Source organism: Chelon labrosus, assembly GCF_963514085.1.
Source record: "Chelon labrosus genome assembly, chromosome: 15".
NCBI classification, from domain to species: Eukaryota; Metazoa; Chordata; class Actinopteri; order Mugiliformes; family Mugilidae; genus Chelon; species Chelon labrosus.
The window spans coordinates 10256035-10281513 of record NC_140348.1 but is presented as its reverse complement, the minus strand read 5'-3'; the positions used below and the strand labels follow the sequence as shown (position 1 = coordinate 10281513).

Below are 25479 nucleotides of genomic sequence, written 5' to 3'. Positions count from 1 at the left end.
TTGTGTCATGCCCGAGTGAATGTCTGATCGCATTACAGCAGAAAACTGTGGTTTTAAAGGCACCGAGGGTGAAGTTTAAAGTGCATGGGAAAATTACATTACGTGAGTCAAAACCTCTAATATGTTTGACTAAAATACCAACTTGAGTGTAAAGAATAATGAAATGTAATGTAATTTGCTACTGCTAGTTTTTTGGCAACATGGCTGAATATTTTTTCCGATTCTGAGGTTCTGGACGAACCATAGCAGTAGCAAATTACAGGTAAACAAGCCGACCGTCGCGGGTGTGCGTGGCGCTCAGAGACGACATCAACCAGGTCAGAAGACATCATCCGGGGTCTGTAGGTCAATCTACAGACCCCAGATGATGATAACAGGTAACTCCAGACTCAACGGGGAATAGCACTAGCGTATCATAACAAAATATTGGTGAAATGAACGAGTTTCATGGCAGATAATGCGTTGTTTAGAGGCTGTGTTTCGGTGCCCCGGTCACTCCCACTACAACATCCATGGATATACGCTGATCTAAATATCTCCCGAAGGAATACAAATTACACAAAAGTTATATGGGTGAATAAACGACCATATTTTATGCCAGAAATAAGGTCCAGGTTGTAAAAAACAGTAGTTCCCCTTTAAAATACAACAGTCACTCTGTTACACTTGGTCTTATCTTATATATACTATATGCAATGACAATAAAGTTTAATCTAATCTAAACAGTCAGATAACCCTGTACAGTCAGTACATAACACAACTTTTCATAGTTCTCCAACTGTGTAGGACAAAGCACCACTTAGCCCCAGTACTGTCACCCTACTACTGAGGCATTGCATTGTTTTTCTTCCATTTTGAAAATTAGCCACGCTTCAATCTTGAATTGAACAGAAACCCTCCAACATGAGTGCAGCAGCAATCCCAGTCTGCATGTGACTTCTTTGTTTTCTGTGGTGAGCATCAGTGTGCTGCGTCAGTACACCTGATGACCTTTATCCGTTCATCACAATCGTATTTCCCTCTGCCCTTCAACACATATGGGCTCCAAAAAAATTCAGTGTGCACTGCTGGTACGTTGAGTAAACGACACTACCTCCCAGTCAATGCTAACGCAGTCATATCTCTCTGTTAACCTCTCTAAGTACTTCCATCCTACTGCTCTGTCTTTATCCTCCCACTTCTTCACTGACTTCCTTCCTGTTCAATTATCTGCTTCCATCGTATCCACTAATAACAGTCCCGTAAGACTGCGGTTGTCTTAGCAGCTCCCACTTTAATGTGTATTGAATGGCATTATTGTTTACTAAAAAAAATGGATTTGGTGGCTTCGAAAAGACTGCGATATCAAACATGGTGGTTCAAGCCAATGTAGTGCATTTAAAATCTTTAATTTTCACAACATCCATAAGAGCACCGACGCAAGGTTTGAGAGATTTAAATCAGTCGATAAGAGTGCAAGTGTAAAAACAAAACAAAAATGCAGCCAATCAGCTTTTTTCCCTAACTGCAGATGAGTCAGTGAAAGTATTTATAAGTGGTGAGTAAGTTTTAACAACTCCATTTTTTTTACTTTCTTCTGCAGGAAGCCAATGCACGCTGCTTCGTTTTAACTGTTCAATTCTTTTTTTCCATGCCACATTAGATTTGTTCAAATTTCACTGTTGGTTTTAATTCTCCTGCAGCACTCCGTAGCAAGAATGTGCTGCATTTTGTGATTACATAAACTCTCTGTGGCTTCTTATTCTTTAATGACTTAGGAAGGGACAAGAGGGATGGACAGCACTGACAACGAGAACAGAAACAAAAGCATTGCATTAAGAATGAATAATTTCATGACAAATGTACCACAGACTACTTTCCAGTCCCAGTCAACCTGGGGTCATTTGACACACTGTGTGTAGTTGACACTAGATGGCAGTCTCTGCCTTAATGACCACCTACATCAGGCCAGTTTGATTTGCTCATGTTACGCTATGTGAATGAGTGTGTATGTCGACTCAGTTCTGTCAAGTTGTGCTCTGCAGAGTCTCAACTTACATGACTAAAGCTCCCTCTCTCTCTCCCTCTCTCTCCTTCACTCACACACCAGTTGACTCCTGTGTTAAGAGTCTGGGGCACGGGTATTTGGCTTAGTTTGCCACATTTGTCAGTGGATAGTAGCGTATGAGTGTAATATTAAACTCATACTACTTCTACTACCTCAGAAGATGGAATGGTCATTCTGACAAACCTCGGCTGATTTTGAGCAACTCGCAGTCGTGTTCAGGTTTCACTGTCATCTAATTTTTTTTTTTTTCTCATAATAAATTCCCTCCAGGACAGAGCTTACTGCACTGACACTCATCTGGAGCCCCAGACACTATGCAGACCCTGAGCTCATTTATATTGTTATGGCTGTAAGCTAAATACATTTTGTCAAATTCAATCCTGGTCCAGCAGCTACCTCTAAATGCTTCATTTCAATGCAGACAATGGATTATTGCCATTTTTCATTTATTAATGAAAACACAAAACAACAAATGTCCGTCACCTGTTCTCAAGACGTGTTGTGACTGTTGAGTAAGAAGAAAAAGTATGTGACCCTGGTTTTTCTTGTGGTCATAAAATAGGATCTACTATTCATCAATTTCACAAAGGTGTGTGTAACATAACTGGCAATGATGACTATTCTGATTCTTATTCTGATTTGACATCAAAAGTACCTTAAACCCAGCCTCCAGTCTCGCTTCATCGATTGATCAGACTCCAGATTTGCTAACTCATGACTCAGATTTCCCTTTGTTAATGTCGTTAGCCTTAACTCTGAGGTTCGCGTACTTTTTCCAGCCCACACATTGAATGTCTGACTGGAATATTCAATGGGGACAAGAGCAATGTTTTCAAAAGGTTTCACACGGGTTTACCTGCTACTGTAAAATGTCAAACATTACAGGCAAATGTCAGCCTCAGTGTTATGGATTATTTTGGTTTTATACGTTCAGAAACTTTGAATGTAACATCAATTATATCAACTTAGGCTTTAGAAACAACAGTGATTAACTTTTTTTATACCAAGACATAAAATAATTAACTCTGATTTTAGCTGCATCAGTGTATACCAACAATTTCACTTAAACAGCCATCATCTTACTATCCATTCCTATCACTTCCTTCTTCGTGTGATAATGATTAAGTCTATTTCTGGATCTCTGAGATATCCAGATATCTGCATGTCTGCACTGCAGGCTCTGTAGTCTGACCACAAGCTATCTTATTGTTGCTCTGTACTTTAATTCACAGTGGTGGAAGAAGACCCATTACTTTAGAGAAAGTACTACAGCAAAAGGAAAATACTCTAGGCTAGGCTCTCTGAAATTCATTACATGCAACTATGAAATTGGCACATATGCACACATGTTTTAGAAATGTGCATAGAAACAACCATTTAGGTGATTACCTTGACTGACCATGACTATCGTCACTGTGTTTTGGCAGCTAATGCTAAAGAGGGTGGAGGTAACAATCAGATAACAGATAAGATATTTTTACATAATTCTAAGGACATCCCTGCACTGGACCGCTGGTATCCTTTCTACATCCATAAATATAAAACATAAGCAGAATATTCACTCTGGAAAAACTGATCCATGAGCTTCATGAAAATGTTGAGGGATTTAAGATATGGTAACCAGTCTCGGGCATGGATTAGACTTAACAACTAGACCTGACTGGAGTTGACTAGAGCAATTTGAATACAGTTGTGTCAGACTTGTGGTGTGTGTGGATGTTACAGTGGCAGGACAAGACAGTGTATGTCAGATTTAAAAAAAACAACAAAAAAAAAACGAAATACAACTAGAAAAAATATATATACATATTAAAGGTACAAATAACATTTTACAGTTGTTGTACCAAACAAAATGTTGAGTGAAAGAACACACAAGATAGAAATGATGAAGGATGAATATACAATATAGCTGGGATAGGCTCCAGCAGACCCCACAACCCTTAACAGGAATAAGCGGTTACAGAAGATGAATGAATGAATGAATATACAATATGGACCAATACTCTAATAGGAATATCGCACTTAGAGAAAAATAAATATTATAGCACAGAGGAAAATTATATTATATGTTCTGATGCTAATTATATAGTGAGTGTTAAAGATAAGAGCATCAGAATCAGAATTAACTTTATTCTATGAATCTGACTCTGTGTGTATTTAATAGGGTATATGTATAATACAGGTGAACAGATTGGAGGGAGTTACATACTGGTAATGTGGACAGGATTGTTATACACCCATCAGCCACAACATTATGACCACTGACAGGAGAAGTGAATAACACTGACCGTCTTGTGACAATACAATGTCAAACTTTTGGACCTGGCATTCGTATGGATGTTACTTAGACATGTACCATCCACCTAGACCAACTCAAAAAAACACGAGGAACAGCACAAGGTGTTGATGTGGCCTCCAAATTCACTAGATCCCAAACTGACCAAGTATCTGTAGAGTGATCCACAGAGGACCCTCCCCTCAACCCATAGGACCCAAAGGCCCCCACTAACAACATCCTGTTGCCAGACACTACAGGACACCCTCAGAAGACCCATGTCCATTCTCTGATGAATCAGAACTGTTTTGGAGGCACAGGGGAGACCTACACAATATTAGGGAGGTCATAATGTTATGACTGATCGGTAGGTACGGTTCAAGACAAGGCCTGTGTGTTAATTTGAGCTGGATAATTAAGTATGTACCCAGATATCAGTATGTACAATGACAGAAAAAGGAAAAAAATAGTCCAAATAATGACCTGAAGGAGTTTAAATTAGAATGTGTTCACATCCAAGCTAGTGTAAATGTGTAGGAATTACAACCATTTTTAAACTCCTATTCTCTGTAGCTCAAAATGAACTCAAAAGTTGACTCAAAATCAGGCTTAGTTTAATTTTTTCTTAATCAACGAGGCTGGTAAAAGTTTTGATACTGGTTCAATTGGTTTGAAATTAAGTGTGACATTTCAATGTGGAAACTGTGACTTTGTTCAAAGTACTCTTAGAGAAAGTGAAACTAGCCATTATTAGGCTGCAAAAACAAAACAGTTTAAACACGTTTCGGTGTGCCACTATAGTTACTTTCTCATTTAAGTGTCACGTTTTAGCCGCTGCCATCAGTCTGTTGTCTCTGAGCCAATGTAAACTAGTGGCAGAAGGTGTCAGAGCCCTCCGCCCTTTGACCCCTGCAGCCCCTAATCTGCATAGAGGAATGAGAGCCATTTTTCAGCTGCTCACAGGAGGAGGAGGAGGAGGTAGAAGAGGAGGGAGGGGAAGTTACGACGTAGTAGCGACTCCGTCAGTCAGTCAGACAGAGTGAACCAAGTTTCCAGCTACTCAGCCATCACGCTGCGAAACTTTTTTTTCTCTGAAATGAACTCCCTCCTCAGCGGCCGCGGACGGGATTTATGCGGGGATAGAAGGCCGTGATCGCGGGTTCGAGGGCCCGGTCCGGCTCGGTGCTCAATCTGAATATGGGTCAGACCGCCTTGTCTGCCGTGTCTCAGACTGCGAGCGGTAAGTGTGAGTGTGTATGTGCGCACGCATGCATGCGTGTGTGTGTGTGTGTGTGTACTCTCCCTTCTTCTTGTCTCTCTCTCACACACACAATCCGCTATCTTTATTCAGGAAGTCTGCTCGTTTTTGCTTTCTGCTTTCTTTCTTGAACATTTCTGTCGGATAACTCGGTTCACACAAAGCCCCGTGCTGAGTTGGGTTGTGCTAATGCTAACTAAGTGTGTGTTAAATTAATTCTTGCATCATTATGTTCGGGGTTTCTAAATATATCGCGGGCTGTGTTACCCAGCTGTTGTGAAACTAGTCACAGTTTTAAGTAGTGTAGTTGTATAACCAAAGGCTGCATTGTTGCCTCTGTGTGTTTAAGAGTTTATGTATTTAGCAACTAGTTTGAGTCCAGATGAGCTGATTAGTTTTTTTTTCTTCCTAACCCGTTTGTTTTTCCATGACACCCCAGATTTTATTTGCATTTAGTTTACAGTAAAGAACTTCATCATGTCTGCTCATCCTTGACCTCATTATGCATTTCCTCACTTGTAGTAGATATGAATAGATTTTATTTTAATAAAAGACAGCTATTGGAGTGCTTGTTGTGGTTTAAATTATTGATTATTGTCATTATGAATTCATTTGGTGACTTTTTTGTTGGTTATTAAAGCTTCCCAAAGCCCCAAACACGTAAAAGAATAATAACTTATTGATTTAATTTTATTATTTGGCCCATAGAGCATCAAAAACATTAAAGTGCCTATTACAGCGTTAAGAAGCCTAAGCTGCTGTTTTTCTTTCTTTCTTTTTTTTTTTTAATTGACTGTATATAAAGTTGGGGAGCCCCCTCTGTTACATCACCCAGAGGTTTTCTGAAGAACGGTTTTGAAGCTCAGTGTGTGCCATCCAGGCCGTCGCCATCTTGCCGGTGACTCCTCGTGACTCCTGGAAGTGACTGACAGTTGTTGGAGCTGAGGCGAACGGGTGGCGCTGAGGCAGACAGATGTCACTCAACCTCACCACACCCTAAATTATGAATAACTTTAAGCTTTGGTATAATTTAAAATGTTGAGTTATATAAAACATCAGCCCTGTACGGTTGTTGTGAGTATAGTGACCAAAATAGTTTTTTGTGCCAGGCAGTAAATTTTTATTTGTGTCAAAGTTGGGCATTTTGGGTGATATTTTTATATAACTCGCCAGTTTTATTTGCAGTGATATAACTTAAAGCCGTGCGTTAAATGTGGGTGTGGCCACATTGAGTGACAGATTAGTTTCTAGCTGTGTGCCTAAGCTTTACACAACCACCTCAGTTCCGCTGACCCTTAACCACTTTGCCAGTATTTGAATCAGCCAGGAGCTAGGAAGACTCAAGCACTGCAAAGATGGTGATACCGGTGCCACCCACATTGGATTTATTCAGAAATCCTATGCACGATATCGTGGAGAAATTGTCCATCTCTATACACAGTCAATGGTGAATCAGTATAACATGTATCTCCTAGTGTTCAGTGGAAGGACGTGTATGTCTTAATGAATAGATGGAAACTGGCTGGCCTTGTGCCTTTCTGTAGCTACAGGAAACCACTGTTTAGAAGAAGTAAAGACCAGAAACAAGCTGGTGATTGTGTTTTCGGTTTGATAAATTGAAATATGTACTAGCTGCTTTAACCAATTTCAAACATTTTGGGGACGTAATATGCTTTGTTGTGTGTTGCAGCACTGTGTTTTATTATCTGTTATAGAATATGACTGTCAAAATGGTCAAGCCTATCAGCCGCCTGGCATGCAGCGTAGTTACTCCTGAATACTGGCACACATTTCTCACTGTACTTGAGAATAAGTTTGGTCTAGAAAATACTGGAAGAGGAGTTATGCAAACTCTTCTGAAATCGCAGAGATTCCCTTTTGAATGAATGGACTTCTGGCAGACATGCACACAGCGCTGCGTGGAAACGAGATGTAGTCAGAGATAGTTCACTAATAAACAAAAACATACAATTTAAACCCCTTTGTCTAGTCATCTGTAGTACTTGGTGTTTTTGTAAGCCACAAAAGTGAAACCTTCCCGATCATACGCATGTTTTTATGGGAATGCTTTAAGGCAGTAAGGCACAGGAAGGGACACATGACTCAGGATAAAAACAAACCTGGACTTTTTTATGACGCCGTCAGCATTTAAAGTAAGGCACAGAGTGTTTTGTGGCGCACTTAGGCCAACATGCATAGGAACCCCAGAGCATTGTAATGATCTTTATGCTCTGCATGATTGCATTACAGGTTACATAATGATATTGTGGCGTGCCTTAAAATGCTGAATCCACAGTACTGAGAGCAGGAGGGAAAGTGTATCTGTTCGGGTGTTATTGAAAGATCATTAGCATAAAACTGGAATCCCCACTGAAGAAAATTATGACTGTGCGCTAAAACACGTTCAAGCTGCAGTTTCCTGTTTGATTTTCTTTTGGTCTGTTAGTCTGAGCTGCTAGGTCCTGTGAGTATCATGGGTTACTCTGTACCCTGCTTCTCCAGCCCCAACTGGAGACCGAGTTGGAAGAAATGACCCAAGTGTTAAAACCTCAGCTAATGCCCAGCGTCGCCCCTCCCTCCACTCTCGGCCAACACCTCTCGTTGCCTTCATATTTCCTTCCCCGTTTCCTGCCTTCCTCTTTCCCACACTTTATTTTGTGCAACATCAGTGTTCACTTTTGCCCTTCTTTCTCCGATTTTCTTCCCCCCGTTTTGTCTCTTTTTGCCTCTTTCTCCCCCTCCATCTCTCTTCCTCTGTTTGTGACGTCTGCTTCTTCCCTCCGCGGTGACTTGCAGTGAAGGAAGGAAGCCTCTCCCTTTCCCCTCCTCCTCAACACATGTTCCTGCTATAACGTCTGAAAAAAACAAAAACTTGCTGGCGTTGTCACAGTACACCTCATTTACCCTGTAACCCTCTAGTTAAAAAATGTATGCCATGTAGTGATGAAAGACAGCTATTTGTTGGCTGAAACCCTACAGTTTTGGACACATTTTGATATAACTAACACGGCTGTGTGTCTTGGCTTGATGGTTGTAGTACTGAATATATCCAGTGTAGTATAACTTCACTGAGATGTCTGTTGTGTTTCAAGCTGTGTTTCTGATTATCCCACTCATTTCTACAGCTGTTAAATGTCCAAATCCTGATTCACCCGTCATGTGCGTGGCATTGCAAGTAATCTGTTTCAAAACATAACGCCACAGTGTGAAATCCAGTGTGGAATCATGTCGCTGTGTCAGCAGCTGTAATGTTGATCTGAACCACATTCTTGAAATTTGAAAAGCAGCAGTCAGTATTATTAGTTTTAACTGACTCATATGATACTTACCATTGTACTCAGCAGAGCCAAAATCTGCCCTCATATCACTGATTGTTGGAGCCCCATAAAAGAGGAAGAGCGTTAACAGTCTGTCTGATTTCATTAGTCATATTTTAGAGTGCAAGTTTATTGTCAAGCTTTCTTTATTATTTTGCTGTTTGGTTAATGAAACTGGTTCTTGTTGTCACTTCCTTTGTTGCTGACAGCTGATTTCTGTATTCAGATGATGGGGGCAGCAGGTGAACAGACTTCATAGAACTGTTTTCTGATGTGACACCCCTATAAACAGGATGGGACTGTTTGTCCAGGCCTACCCAAACTCATTACGCATCACTGCTGAAAAATGAACTGGCAAAGCTATGGCTCTGGATCAGTTTAGACACATGGCCATGATTTAGGCAAAGGTTGGGGAAACATCCAGTGTTGACTGTTGGTTGATCATGACAATGAAATCATCGTTCACCATGCCTTCCACCATGGTTCATAATTGCTACAAATTCTCACAGATTCTGGGAGGACAGTCTACATAAAGCAGAGGTTCCCCAAGATATTTAAATTACACCACACCTCTGTGGCATCAAAATTAAAGAACCACTGTGTCAGATATAGCGGCCTCTAGTGGCAAGGTCCCTTGGTGGATATGTAGGCTTCAACGAAAATACAGTGCTGATACGGATAATTAAGACGATTATACAGAATGCTGTATTAAAATACTGCACACACTGGCCTATCTGACCATTCAAAACTGTTCAAAACTGTGTTGTGCAAATTTGCAGATAATTAGGATTGCTAATTGACCTTTGGCTAAGCCCCGCCCTAGAATGTAGATTGACCAATCACAGCCAAGAGAGCTCCCACAGGGTCCGACACTTTTTCCACAGCGCTCCATTGACTTTAACGCAGGCGTCTCATATTTTCGGTCTCGGCAGGCTACTGTATATAGCCTGGGTATGGATAAGCCCAATGATGTGCGCGCAAAACCCTGTGGAGCTAACCAAAACATCACCGTTACAGCTTAAGTTGCATAGTTGTTGATACGCCAACACACGCTGAAGAAATACAACGTTATACGTGCGTAACGTTAGTCCGTTTGCTTCGTAATAACGATTATAGAAGTGAATAGAGACGTACCCAGCTTTGCATGAACAGTGTTGCTCCTTGATATTGATACCAGAGCCTTATAGATAACCAGAAAACCACAGCCCAGAAGAGAATGTCGGACGTAGCAACAGTAACTAAGGGGGGCGGGGCTTAGCCAAAGGTCAATTGGTTTACGGGTTGCTTTTAATTTACCTCCCAAGTAAAATTAGCCGACACATCAGTGTTAATTGTTTATTTTTTTGTTTGGATATTCACAAAAATGTAGCAGGCAGTTTTAAATGTTCATATCATATCATTCTTTAATGTGGTGAAGAGTTATAAGAATATTCATTTGAAAAACAACTTTTCAATCCTTAAGGCTTTGAGTTTGGGAAGCAATGATCCAGAAGACTGAATTATCGAATATTCACTGATGAAAAATTTACATGCCTAATTTTTGCTGTTAAGGACACTGTAGAATAGGACTGGGACAATAAATTGGCTCTACACATTTACTGACTCTGAAAAACTGATGTAGTGTTAAATTGTGTAAATGTATGTGTGATTGGACTTTAGCCTTTAGATTTCCTGTCTTGCTACATGACACATGTGTCACATCTTCCCTTTTTTGTTCATCTGGTTGGTCTCAACTCAACAGTGTGTTCCCTTTCTTCTCCGCTGTTCCTCTTTCTTTCGTTTCTTTCTCAGTTTTCACTATAAAACCGTCCATTGTCCATGTTTGGTTCCCAACCACAGCTTTGATAGTTGGCCTAATGGCGATGATAATCACTGTTACTGATTTTCCCATCATTAGTGGCACAAAGCAGCTGCAGAAATGCACCTATTGTTGTGATTTGATATCAACACAGGAACAGGAAATGAGTGTGTGTGTGTGGCTGTACTGTGTGTGTGTGCGCGAGGGCGAGAGAGGGATAAATTGGTGTCTGGGGAGATTATGTATGGAGCTCTGCACCGCACTTTTCCATGACTTCGCTCTAGGTTTTTGTGCCCTTAATTGACATGTGAATGTGAATGTACATGCTGTTTTTTGGCTGTATCCTTGTGCAGTCATGGTCATAAGGCGTGTTTAGGGACATCAGGCATCTCTCTTGTCTGTCTGTCTGTTGTCATAATAGTCTTCACTCACTTTAGGTATTCAGTTTAGTTTCAGTGGTCAGTGTCTCCCATTAATTGCCTAGACCATGGCAGCAAATTAGATTATGGCAGGCCGCCATAGTCTCATAACAAACGGGAAGGAGTTCTGCACGTCAGACCTGAGCCCCAAGCGTCACAGTCTCAGAAAAATCCTGTGTGAAACACTGGCGTCAACAACAATCCAGATTGTCTGAAGGCTTTACAGAACCCAGAGCCCTGAAACACCCAAAAGTAAGCACTGAGGTGAGAAAGGTGGCAATGAAAAACTCCCTTTTAACAGGAAGACCCCTTGAGCAGCTCATATTTGGGGGGACCCATCTGTCTGAGGTTGGCAAACCAGCAAGCAGATAAATTAAATAACTCATAATATTTAGGTTCGAATGGATAGCTGTAAGCAATGAACCACAGATCAGAAACATGCAGATCCAGACTGGAAACAATCATACAAAGGAGAGGGGGAGAAGATGGGAGATAATTACCTCTTGAGACTTTATCAATCACAAACTGTGGGAATTGAATTTGCTCAGATTTGATTGGCAATGATCTAACAAATGTTGACCAGTTAAAGGGTGCTGACGACAAAGAAAGGTGTGATATAACTGGCGGAAATGTAGACTCTTATTCCTAACAGCGATTGAGAAAATAAACAAACAGCCCATCAATCCATTGTCACCAGTAAGCATCCGTCAGAGGCAGTTTATGCTCATTAGTTTCAGCTCATGTCCATCAGTGCATACTGAGCAGCAGATGGCCTCCAACGTCTAGTATTGGCATCAACAATCTGTCAGTGCTGGTGAAAGCCAGCCAATCAGCAGGGGTATTGATTGTTTTCTGTTGACCTTAAGGCTAGAATATGGATTTGCCCCAACAGATGTGCTTGATGAGAAAAAATTGTAGATGAGTCTGAAGTGTGGTTTCCTGAAGTTCAACTGCACTTTCACGTTTAAAACACTGGCTTAGGTGCTGTTGTGCAAATGGTTGTCCAACGTAAAACTCCTTGATTGTCAAATGAGTTGAATCATCACTTCAGCTTTGGTGTAAATGACCAAAGCTGAAATGATGATGATTTTGCTGTAATCGGCATGAAAGTTGCCTGAATGTCTGCACGTGTGTTGTAACTGCATGACTGATCCATTTTCTGTCTCTCGTACAGTTGAATGTGTGTGTGTTTGTAGTGACATCAGCTTGGTCAGCTTGTCTTATCTCAAGACTGTGACATTACACACAGTTGTGTGAAGGAGCAACGATTTGATCTTATTTTGCATTATGTCATTGAAATCTCTAGTACTACAATAACAGGAACATGCACAGCCAGTCCGCTCAGTGGTAGAAATGAGAACCTTCTGGTAGTTTGATCTGTAGAAATAAAATAAAATAAAAAATAGATAAATGTTGTAAATATTGTGTACAATAAGAGATGCCCTTTTTTAAATCTTGATTTGAATGTTTGCTTAATGCAGATGCAATTGGAAAACTTTTTACACATCCAAATGAGCAGCACAGGTCCTCAGTCTCAGTGGCCAGTACAGTATGCAGATATCAAGTATAAAATAATTAATAACTGGTCATTTGCTTGCAGCAAAACAAGTAAATCAGTCACTGTAAAATACACACTATTATGAACAACAGCACAAAAACAACATTATGACCAGCTTCCTAATATTGTGTAGGTCTCTCTTGTGGTGACTCTTCAGAGAATGGACATGGGCCTTCTGAAGGTGTCCTGTGGTGTCTGGGGCCTCTGTGGATCATCTCACAGATACTTGATCAGTTTGGGATCTAATGAATTTGGAGGCCAGGTCAACAACAACACAACAGCACCTTGAACAACACCTTGAACTGTTTTGTTCAAGGTGTCGTTTCTAAACCGTTTTTGTGTGTGTGCTCAGGCTGCATCCTTGTCAAGGAGTGTCATTGCTATGGGGTGGGGGTGCCTGGTCTGGTCTAGCTGGGTGGTACTTGCCAAGTAACATCCACATGAATGCCAAGTCTAAAAGTTTCCCAGCAGAACATTGTATTATCACAAGATGGTCAGTGTTATTTACTTCTTCTGTCAGTGGTCATAATGTTATGCCTGATGGATGTATATCAGTCTTAGAAAATCGTACTAAATACAAACCTGTTACTTTGTGTCCGATGAGGTTGAAGGCTGCAGGTTTAAGAGGAAGTGACCCCAATAGACTTCTGAAACTAGCTCCTCATCTCTGCTAAAATGGTGCGTGTGTGCATACCAAAGTGACCAAGAATATCCTTTCTGTATTAGTTTTGATATTGTGTTCAGTTAAAGTTGCTCAGCTGCAGCCACAGTTACTTAACTGAATGACTGAATTACATGAAAAAACGTCTGGACTTTCAGCTGCGAAAATCTGCGAAAAAAAAAATCTTCCTCTGCTTGAACTGCTGAGGGAATCAAACGGCACCGTTCTTTCCTCTGTAAGCTTTCCGCAAACACGCACGTAAATGCACACCCCATCCACAACCCTGTTCCAGAAGGTTCACAGCACTGCTAATCTTTCAACAGGAAGAGGAGGAGCTCATAGAGGACAGGGATCTCGCCAAGACACACACACACAAGCACAAGCCCATGCATTGCAACTTTGCTATACTGTACTATGTAGTTCACCACAAAACTTCACAGCTTTTTTTTTTTTTGCAGCCTCGGCTTGACATATGTTGATTGAGCTTTGGTTTTATTAATAAACTGATGCCGATTTAGTTTGCAGGCGACCGGCTTGAGTTATGTGCATGACATAATATAATAAATGAAAGAGTATATTGAAGTGTTACATAAAAATGTACCTGCAAAACCTGCAGATTAAGCCAGAGAATCCCAACTCAAATAATGCCACAGAAAAAAAGTGAAGGCGTGCAAGCCTCCATTACGTTAGGTGAGCAAGTCTTTAAATGGCTGCAGGAAAGTCTGAAGTGCTGTGTCTCTGTTTGGAGCGTCTTGCTGCAGCAGCCTGAATGAAGGAGGTCAGACGACGGCACACGTCTGAGAGCAGCTCAGTTAAAGAGGGGTTTTCACCTTCTCAGCTTGTTTCATTTGACTAAATTGTCGGTGACTAAAGACATAAATCATAAAAATCTGCAGCATTTCACAAAAAAGTACCCCACCTACCACTAATGCTAGGAAAAATAATATGTAGTTAAACATCTTTAATACTGAAAGTTGAATCTTTATGTGTTATATGTACATTTTGGTGCACCTAAATTTTCTGTCATAGTATTGCCATCCCATTGAACATTACATTATGTTTCATTATTTTGTCCACTTATATAACAGAGTCTGTGAATAGATGTGATATCTGCCATAACGCCCATGTATTACGAGACAAAGTCGTTCCTCCTGTTGCATAAACAGAACTATAACGGCTGCTCATGCTTTCATTTACATCACGATGCCGCTCACGATTTTCCTGTTTATATTTATGGATTCGTGCATGTGTGTCTTCCAGTTGATGGGTTGGAGAAATCGTCATCTCTGGCCAGCTGCGACGTGGCGGTGGACAGCGCCACCAACACCCAGAATGCCCATGCATCGCGGCACCAGCGAGGCAAGCTGTCGTCCCTGGGAAAGCTGTTCAAACCCTGGAAGTGGGGGAAGAAGAAGACGAGTGACAAGTTCCAGGATCTTTCCAAAGGTAGGGCGTGTTGCGTGTGTGGCTGCGCGTACGCTGTATGGACGGGTTGACGAGTGGCCACTGACTCGCTCTCCTCAATCAAAGTGCCTGGACAGCATCAGCTCTTGAATTTTAGGATTTGTGTGGGACATTGGGTGTTAACAGGAGGCCCAGAAGAGCTTTAAAAGGAAAAGAGTGAGCGGTTTGTTTGCAGCTCTCGCTGATTCATTCCTGGATTGTTGGCTTGAAAGTAAAAAGGGACAGAAATAAATACAAAGACCAGAGACTCTTTTTCTTCATGTCTGGCAGGTGTTATCTTTTGCTTATTGTGTGTCTGTATGTTTTGTACCTTCGTGTTCTTCTAGGTGGTTTCAGGTTTGTGTCTAGGACTGTTAAGAAAAGAGAAAGTACTGGGAGTTGTAAATTGGGAAGTAGACCACCCACAGACGAGTGGTTATTCTATCAAGTTTCTCTTTCAAATTATCTTCTTGTTTTTCCACCAACAATACTAATTTTAAGAACCTATGCTCAGAAACGTTTTAGGTGTTTTTTTGTAAGAGATACATTTTCTCTGATTAACAAATCTTTTCAGATCTCACTGTCAGCGAGGAACATTGATATGCAAGTTATCAGAGAAAAATAACCAATTATTTATAGTAAGATGAGGGAAATAGCTTAGTTCCTCTTTTGTGTCTCTATTTGTGGAATTGATGTGTGCAGGATGGGGTGGGGATTTCATTTGTGTTTACGCAATAGAAACAAGCCCGTTGTGCAAAACTTTTGGAGACTCCTTTGTGAATTAACGGCTGTAATCTAAGTCCTCATACTGAATCATACATGATCTCATTTATCCTGTCAGTTCTAGAGAGAAAAATCTCTACCAGACAAACAAGGGAGGAACTCATCAAGAAAGGAGTTCTCATCCCTGAGCAAGGTTTGTTTTTTATTTACTATTTCCTTTGTTAATATATTGATATAAGAATTAAAAGAAAAGTTAATGTCCAGCATTCAAAATAAAGGTTTCTCTGTTTGATGGCGTTGTTATTACTCCGCAAAGTATTTTATGTTTAGGTCCAGATGGGAACGATGTAATTTGTGATTTATGACATTTTAAAGCTGCAGTGGGGTTGTTTCGTCTCCCCCTTTTGGCAGACAGAGTAATTACACCATAATTAACAGTTGATAAATTACTTATGCCTACTTGTGTTCTGGAAAGTCACAGGCTTGTGATCGGAAATGGTTACAAAAATACAAAAATACACAGAAATGTCCACAGTTTGGATGCAATCATTTATTATTTAGGCCGAGTAAATGTAGTAGCTACATCACCTTCGCCAAATATTTTACAAATACCAACCCATCCAAGAGCAAGAAGGTTCCGTCCAGGTCTGTCCCTAGTCCTTTTTCATCTTTTTTATACTGTAATTCTTATTCTGAATCTACTATCTGGAGCACCAAAAACTTTTCTTTAATGCTTTCTAGGTTTTTCTACCATAGGCTTTATTACTCCGTCTCCATCACTACACTTCCTCCCCTCTTCAATCCTGGCAAACCAATCATTGCTGGCTGACATAATTCTCATAGCTGACGGTGTACCAGAGCTGGAATAGTACCACAGACACTAGATTTAAGACTCCTTCTGACCTCATTGTGTGACCTCGCCTGGCAATGGCTTGAATGTAGCAGATGTTCATTTACATGTAAAAGTGCTTCCATAAGAATTTATTATTATCTCTCCTTTTACACTTAAAATCTTTTTTAGCTTTGTCAAATGTAATTACACTTGCCAGTGATACTGCCTTTAAGAGCAGAACACTACAGCGTGTGTTTCTTCTCTTCTAGATGAACCGATCAGCAGTGAAAATCTCAACGGACATGCCACATCCAGTTTGACATCGGAGGAGGTCAAAGTCGACATTGAGTCTCCAGAAACTCCTCTGGAGGAGCAAGCTGCTGGGTCAGTCAGCGCGGAGGACAAAACAGGTAATTTTTGCATCTGTTACTGATTCAGTAATCTTTGGGATATAGTGACCTGTAATCCATGGCTAATAGAGTCATGCGTAACCTTCAGACTTCTGCTCTAGTTGAGACTTCAGAACTGATTAACATTCATCCTCTGGCGTAAAGCAACCATTAAATTTTGTTTAGGGGTTTGCTTTGTTGTGATAGTGAAAAAAAAGGTAAAATAAAAATTTAAACCTTTGTTACAAAGAAGCTTTTTCTCTAGCTTTGGGCCGAGCTGCAGAGTTTTGTCTCTAAAATGTGTAAATATTTTAGATCCACAGTGACATTACTATGCACATTATCAACAAAGATATGTTCCCCCGGTCTTAATTGCTTATTCGTGGTCATGTTTTTCACAATGTTGTGGGGTCTTTATTTTTGTAATGGACAATTTTCTCATTTACCGAAGAGAGAAACAAACATTTTTTGTGGCTTGTCATGCAATTATTATCCGGCTAATGTGCACAAACTAGAAACTGTGCTGTAGCCATCTAGTCCGCTACTAAATGTTGGATTGTAATTGTCAATCAATATGGCTCCACTCTTCCAAGCAACAGCTGGCTGAAACACGGGGTTACTCAAGAATGTGGGACTTTCGAGCCCTTTAGTAGATCCATTTTTATTTGCTTAAAATAATTATCGAGGCTTTTTTTAGATGCCATGAAATCCTTTCCCCTTGGCCGTGGAATGCGTCTGTACACTATGTGCAGCAGTTCTCTGGTTAACATTGAATTCTCTGTGGGACCTATGAGCGGGACTAATGTGTTCAAATAGATATTCCCATTATATCGGGCTGCAGTAGGCATTCTGGACAGAGCCGCATCTCCTTCCTCTAATGCCTCCATCTCCCTCAGGAGACAGACCGCTCTTCTTGTGTCTGATGCTGCTTAAGTGTTTGTGTTGTTTTCACCTCAACCCTCATCTCATCGCAACGGAACACACGTACCATTATGCTGGAGGTCGGAGAGGTTAAAGTTTAGCTGTCAAGAAAGGCTTCATCTGACTCCTTCCTTGAGTTTATCTTTTACCTCTATTTGCCTGTCTGCATGTCCAGATCTTTCATCTTTCTTTCTGCCTCTGTTTTAACCTGTAAATATTACACTTTTCCTCCCTGCTTCCTCTGGTCTGCTCAGAGAAGAGTGATACTAAAACCATCGCCCGCGCAAACCAGGGTCGACCTCAGGCTAAAAAACAGCAAGGCGCCACTCTGCCTGCCTCCTCCAAACCTGCTGGTAGCACCGGAGCCATGGCAAGGCACAAAGATGTTTCCTCAGGGGGTAAAAAGACAGCTAAGACCACAGTCAAGACTGGCTCAGCCACACAAGCTAAAACTAATCCACGGAGTACTAACAACACTAGTCGCGGGACTGGTAAGTTCAGCTAGTTGTGTCTGAAGCCAGTCCACGTTCTTGCCTGCCTGCCTCCCTGCATGGAAAACAGCATGTATCAGTGTTTGAAGGGAAACAGGACTCACTATGAAGCACCTGTAATCCATGGCTCCATTCGCACACCTTCATGTATTTCAAGTGTTTGTCGAGTTAAGTGGCTACAAAATATGTTTCCCTGTTTGTCCTTCTCGTCCTTTCCCCATTAGAATGGCTCTCCAGTCAAGTGAGTAACTGTAGAGGTGTTTCATTTATGGTCTGTTTTCTGAGAAAGCAGAAGTGAAGATTTATTTGCGTACCTCTGAAAGTGCCTCTACAGTACAACTGTGTGTGTTTGTGTGTGAGAGCGAGAGACAGGGAGTGCATGACTTTACTCGAAAAAAAAAAAAAAACACGGTCTCTGACAAGCTTGTGTGGTTTTAATGGCATGATTGAGAGGCAGTGTGCGTCCTTGTTCAACACACGGCATGGTTAAGCGAAGCGGCAATACTGCATGTGATGTCCATGCAGTCTTTTCTGGAGACCTCTCTGTGTGTGTATTGTGGAGTTATTGGGTTGTTTCATTATTTGTTCGAACAACATTAGAAGTTCATCCCTTTCCTCGGGCTGCTTTCACTAGCACACAAGGACACTGCACACTTGAAAAGCTGCTTCAGTCAGTGTCACCTCAGGCAGTCTGTCACAGTTTTGGAGATGTGTTCAGGAGTGGTCACTAAAATATGATTGTTGACTGTATGCTGTTTTCAGTTGTGGACTGTTAGTTGGACAGAAAAAAGAAACTGGACTATGAACTGGACTAGACTATACGTGGGACAATCTAAAGATTCATTTGAACAAATATCAGTAATAATATTTAACAAGTCATGAAACAGTCATATGGTGCACTGTACATACTACTCTGTAAATCACATGTCTGTGTTTTCCCTTTGACTGAAACCAATAGGGGGAAATCTATATTCCCTGTGGTTTGATTTTTGTGATGGGATTCCCTAAGTTAGCGTCAGTTTTTCCATACAGTCAGTCGAAATGCTTCATTTAAAGTGTGGTCGGTCAGGGGAGGAACGTCAGTGATCAGTGATAGGAAGACGGAAACACTGACTAGACTAACATTCATACAGCAGCCTGCTACGTAAGATCCAACCCACAAGTCTCCTTCTTATCTAGTGTTCAAACATGAGACAAACATTAGTCCCACGATGGCATGTTGAGCAGGCACCCAAACATTGGTGCTGAAATCGGTTTGCAGCGTTAGCAAGTGAGTTAACTGGATATCTCTAGTGCATCTAACCGCATGTAAACATACAGCCAATGTCTCTCTTCTAATGCCACTGCTGTGAACATATTTTCTATCCACTCTAGCTATAGTGCAAATGTATTACTATATCTGTTTGTCTTAACCTGAACCAGCATGCTATTGTGTCTCTCCAGGTTCTTGCTTTTAATAATACAAACATAATAATATATGTTTAAAACACATTGAAAAAAATTGGACTGCAAAAAGAGGTGCATATATGTAATTTCTGTTGGTCTGTGTAATATATAGCATTTTTTATAAATGGTTCTAACCCTGCACAGTAAAATCTTGAGTGCAATAACATCCTTTGATTTTATGCTGCCGATACATAAACAATATTGAAGTGTGTCCACATTTTCCTTATTCTTCTTCATCATCTATTGTGCTGTCTAACCTCGCCACCAAAATGACTGCACTTAAAATCTGATTACCCAAAGTTTGTGAGTGCATTCCCCCGTATATCCAGGGCTCCGTCTGAGAGATCAAATACTCGCATGCAGATTGTGAATGTGCAGAAAACCATTTCTATTATTCAGAGATCCGTTTATGAAACCAGTTTTACGCCTTCAGACAGTTGAGGTTTTGTTCGTGTTCTCAGAACGCGCATCACATAGGCGAAACCAAACTTTCTATCCTTCCCTTTTTATCGTTTGCTTGTTCTTGCCTCTCCTCAGCCAAATCCTCTCATCCAAAGAAGACTGGATGCACAGCAAAAACCACCTCCGCCACCACACCTCGTTCTCGTTTGTCGAAGGACGCCGGCGCTGCACAACCGACTAATGGGACAGATGCAAAGACCAACCGGAAATCGGACACTCCCACCTCTGTACCTCAAAAAGCCTCTGCAGAGACTCCTAGCAAGCCTGTGGAGTTAAAAGACAATGATACAGAGGGAACTCAGGCTGTTTATAAACCTGGTCTAGAGCCTAAATCCGTTCCCGGTGCCCCAGCTGCAGGTGAGGAGGCGCGCAAAGGTATGGCCCCAGAGACCACGATCCAGTCTTCCCATGTTAACGCTGCTACAGAGGACACATCGTTCACAGAGGGTGACACAGACAGCAGCCCACAGGGGGAGGAACAGAAAAGGACGGAAGGAGAGGGGGGAGGAGGAGATGGAAAGAAGAAAGAAGAAACAGGGTGTGGTGTAGAGAACAGCCCAAGGTAAATATCTCGTTACGACATGCAAGTTAGATCCCTTGCATTCCTTATATTCATGTCCTCTATATCTGAGCTTTATGCATTATACCAGCCTTACTGGAGTCACATAATAAATCCTCAAATGATTAGTCATGTATGGCATTAGTTAATTGACAATAGTTCCATTATTGCGCAAGAGTATCAAATATTTGGTGGCTAAAGCTTTGCAAATCTCAGGATATGTTCTCTTTCAGCTCATACTGTCTGGTATCCTGCAGGTCAGCAGAAGGCCAAGCGGAAAAGCAGAAGGGGCTCAGTGTAAAAACGGAGCACGCTGAAGTGACAGTGATCCCTGACAGGCCGAGGGACTGCCAAACCAGCGACTCTGACTCTGACGGACCAATCCTCTACAGGGATGAGGACGAAGAAGAGGAGGAGGACGACGAGTACACAAACAGTATGGCATTGGTTTTGTGATATATCACACGCAAGTGGAGACCTACGGTTAGCACATGTGTATGGTTTCAAATGCTGGATAAATGTGAAAGATACAAGTAGTAGTTCTACAGTCTCCCTGTAGATGTTTGTTTGTTCTAGGAAATTCACGCTAGATTTGTTTTAGTCCATCTGGGGGTTCTCGAACCTTATAGCAGATTGATTGATAGTTCTAGGATCTCTCTTTCTTTTTGTGGAAGCTCTAGAATATCCTCATAATTGTTTGTTAGTTTTCCCTGCAGATGTTGGGACTTACAGAATCTCCCTTTAGATGTTTAGGACTTGCAGAATGTCCTTACATTCATTTGGCAGTTCCAGAACCTTACAGCAGTTTGGTTGTATCCATGTTGATGTTTTAGCTGGTTCATTATTATCTGCACTAATACGAACGCTAACTCCTGTGGCTGTTCCAGGCTCTTTGGCCAGCAAGATCCGCCGACGAGACACCCTGAACATCAAGCTGGGCAACCGACCCAGCAAGAAAGAGCTGGAGGAGAAAAACATTCTGCCGCGGAGCTCCGAGACAGAGAGACACGAGCTACGCCAGCAGATAGGCAGCAAACTAGTCAGGTACGCACACGCAGACACACAAATCACGCTGTGAAGATGTAGGTAGGTGTTACTTTTCATCACAGATTTGGCTTTGGTGTGAGAGATTGCTAATTATTATTTGGTGTAGCTGTGGGTGGTGTGCTGGGACAAATGATGCACAGTAAAAAATCTGTGCTGAAGTTTGGCCTTTTCTACCAGATGAGGCAGGAAGGCTGGTGGCAAATGAAAGGTGTAAAAATCAAAAAGTGTCGCTGTGTTTGAACATGGTCCCCCCTCCTTTTTTTTTTTTTTTTTCTTTTATAGGCGCCTGAGCCAAAGACCCACCACAGAAGAACTGGAGCAGAGAAACATCCTCAAGCGTAAGTGTCTGAAACACAGTCTGAAGCTGAGGTGGGATGTGGCGCACCGGTTTTTCGTATCATAATACTTCATACGACACATAGAAAGTGGTGCTTGTGGTGCTCCAGCTGCACAGTGGGAGTCTGTTGCCGCCACATTCAGATCGTCAGATATGACTGTGTGTTATTAATCAGATGGACGAGACCGATACATCCGTCTAAGTTATATTTATTGGAAGCTCTGTGTCTCTCACATTGGAGTAGTGTGTTCAATCACACTGAGGTATGACTATTTCTCTAAATAGCTTGGCAACTTCAAAATGATCTTATCAGTACCTTAGCAGTATTCTGTAGTGATAAATAAAACCAGTTAGTTTTACGTTCACGTTGCATAATAAAAAATATATAAATCCACTCTTTCAAGCAGTATGTATCATTTGTTTGTCAGGCTACCGGGCAGGATTTAAATCATGCCGGAGGAGGGTTTGTGGCATCTTCCTACTTCACACGGACATTTACAGGCCTTTAAGAACAGGGTGATATTATTTCAAACATTTGCTGTCGGCCTGACTGAACTAATTTAACCTTTATTTTTACTCAGCCTATGACTAGTAGTAGCTGTACAATATCTGTTTCTGTATTGTAAGTGGAAAATAACATTATCACATATCATTCAATACATAGAGGGTATATCCATGGTACCTATGTACCTAGATATAACATGGCTACAGCTTCCTTGGACATTATTTCTAAAGTTTAACCCTTTCTGGCCACAACTTGTATATTAATAGATGCTTGCTTGAAATTTTAATATGTCAGATAATATCCACTGACTTAAAGATGTCTGTAAACGTCCAATGCTTAGGTTTACAGAGTAATATTCAGCCTCAGTCTCTTCATGACACCAAGACAACTGCCATTTATTGTGTGGCTCTGTTAAGGTAGCTCTGTTCTTGTCATGGGACAGGAGAGTTAAGACGACTGGTTTCTTTGCCACTGGTCTGAGACCTCTTGTATTTCTCTCTGGTGGGATAGAGATCAGGGAATTTACGGGTGCCTCAGGCCTAGTCCCCCACAAGTTCTTTACATCTGTTTCTGTACTGCACAGTCATAAAGACCCCACAAGAATGTTTGCAAAACACATTTAAATCACATGATATATATTCGTTTTTCCCCTTTGGTTCTGTGTAAAATCCATCACTCTGATTCATATCCATTGGACCCACTTCGGTTTTGACAAATCTCATCTTGCAGTCCTAATTAGAAGAAGACGCTTAAACGGTGGGTGTGAAATGACTTTTCTGCCTTTCCACACGCAGGAAAGGACGAAGCCGAGGAGCAAGAAGCCAAGCAAGAGATTAAAAGGAGGCTCTCTAGAAAGGTACAGTAAACACCGACCACACACGTACACAGGGAGATGAGAGAGCAGACAGGACACGGCGAATCTATATTTAGCTGCTAATATGTTTTGCTCCACCTTATGAGTCATGGCGGGAGGCAGAAAAGATGCTTTTGCAGAGAGATCAGCCCATCTAGTGGACGCAGCAGGAAGTGAGACTTCTGCAGAGGAGTTGGATGTTGTTTTTACTTGAAACTTTTACATTGAATGAGTGTCTCTTCCCTTTTCTCTTTGTGTGCGGTAGCTGAGCGTGAGGCCTACAGTGGCAGAGCTCGTCGCTCGGAGGATCCTGCGTTTTAATGAGTATGTGGAGGTAACAGATGCCAAGGATTATGACCGACGGGCAGACAAACCCTGGACACGGCTTACCCCTGCTGACAAGGTACTGCTCTTAATGCAGTGTAAACTCTTATTAGTTTCATCTAATTTCCTCCTTTGTTACCTTCCACCCTTTTTCCAGTCACTATTGCGCATTCTGTGAGGATTTGAAAGTGAGCAGTAAGGCAAAAGACACTGAAGCGGCGTGCTGCCAAATGTATGTGGACACCCAAGGAAAGCAAACGGAAAATTAACAGTGTATTCATATGTGGCTGCTGAATATTTAATTCCGCAACAATGGTAACAAACAGCTCGTATAACTGCCTCTATTTTCCTGTGGGAAGGCTTAACGAAATATTTTGGAACCTGACCGCATGAATTTGACCCCATTGAGCAATAAGAGCTTTACCAGTGTAGCCTGGCTCACAGTCAGCGTTCCAGTTCATCCCAAAGGTGTTGGTTAAGATTGAGGTCAGGGCTGCGCGCAGGCTGCCATGCTGAAACAGTGAAAACTGTAAATGTTGCCTGTTTCTTAATAAAACCTCCTCGTAAAAGAGGAAAAATCCCCAGGGATGTGCTTTAGGGCAGTTTCTACGTCGAGCCTGCCCCGTGCTGTTCTTTAACAACACAACATAGAAATCACAGACTTTAGTCACAGTTTCTCCTTTAAAACCTGAGCACCGAAGCCTCAAAGACTTAAGAATATCTTTTCTAGGTCTATGAAGTCCACTCATCTTATTTCAAAGGCGACTGGACTGTTTTTTTTCCTAGATAGTTTAATCACAGTATGTTGCTAGCATTACAATAATTCAGTAAAGCATTAATAATGTTGTTTGATAGCACATCAAATCAAATCTGATCTAATCAAAAATAATAAGTTACACTGATACTGATGTGTACCCTGCGCTGCTCTTAATATATTAAATTCTGCATGTGTGGCGGCTGTGGCTGGTTCCCTGAAACGAAGTCAGCAGCGTGGATGTTATTCACAGACAGCTCCAAATGTCCAGATAGGAGCCCTCAGACGCCTTTAGATTTCACAAAGGAATAGCCTGGAGACCCTTTAATCTTATTGGGAAACCAGCATGGTGGACACGGTCACTTGGCCTGCAGACTGGATGTGATTAGAGAGTAAAACCCAGCTGAGTCCTAGCTATGCTCTGTGTGTGTTCAGAGGGCACAGGTTGCCTCATACATCCAGGTTTTGAGATGTTATTAACAATTTGTGTGTGTTCTCTGCCCCCCCCAATCCCCCCACCAGGCTGCTATCCGTAAGGAGCTGAATGAGTTTAAGAGCCGAGAGATGGAGGTTCATGAAGACAGCAAACATTTCACCAGGTACTCAAGCGGTCGATGGCCTCCACCATTTAACCTGACTCTCATTAGTAATTTATCACAGTAAATGCTGTTTATTAACTCACATTGATCAATATTTATATTATTCTGGTCCCCTGAAGCTGTTCCACTCTCCACATTAAAGTCATGACATACTCCTGGGTGAACTGCAGTTCATTAGCCTCAGCCACTGGTTGCCAATAAAGCGCAGGCTCGCTGTTATTACCTCATGTAATACAGTTATTATAAATATATTTCAAAACAGCTACATGATGGTTCACCGATATCAGCAAAAAGTTGGATTTATCTTTATCATTAATGTCAAAATAGTTGTAATAAATCAGACTTAAGTCAAACAACCATGGGCTCCTCTAAGCACCTGACACAGGATCTGAATATAAGTGATGGATACCTACAAAGAGAGGAAGCCTATAAAAAGATATCCAAGTGCTTCCAGTTGGTAA

General features: G+C 41.4%; 1 protein-coding gene across 3 annotated transcripts in view; it reads left to right on the top strand.

The window, feature by feature from the left end:
- The window catches only part of phactr2 (phosphatase and actin regulator 2), a gene marked incomplete at its 5' end in the record, with an annotated part of 45002 nt that overhangs the window by 14300 nt on the left and 5223 nt on the right, over positions 1 to 25479 (top strand). Inside the window, 11 exons of one of the 3 annotated variants that reach the window (XM_084561753.1) lie at positions 5058 to 5562; positions 14594 to 14779; positions 15618 to 15692; positions 16601 to 16741; positions 20116 to 20602; positions 20833 to 21035; positions 21487 to 21643; positions 21929 to 21984; positions 23283 to 23344; positions 23607 to 23744; positions 24942 to 25018. In XM_084561753.1, the coding sequence (XP_084417879.1) occupies positions 5520 to 5562; positions 14594 to 14779; positions 15618 to 15692; positions 16601 to 16741; positions 20116 to 20602; positions 20833 to 21035; positions 21487 to 21643; positions 21929 to 21984; positions 23283 to 23344; positions 23607 to 23744; positions 24942 to 25018 (1625 nt within the window). Of the gene's footprint in view, positions 1 to 5057; positions 5563 to 14593; positions 14780 to 15617; positions 15693 to 16600; positions 16742 to 20115; positions 20603 to 20832; positions 21036 to 21486; positions 21644 to 21928; positions 21985 to 23282; positions 23345 to 23606; positions 23745 to 24941; positions 25019 to 25479 lie in introns of those variants that run through there. The other 2 variants (XM_084561752.1, XM_084561751.1) reach the window with 2 other exon arrangements.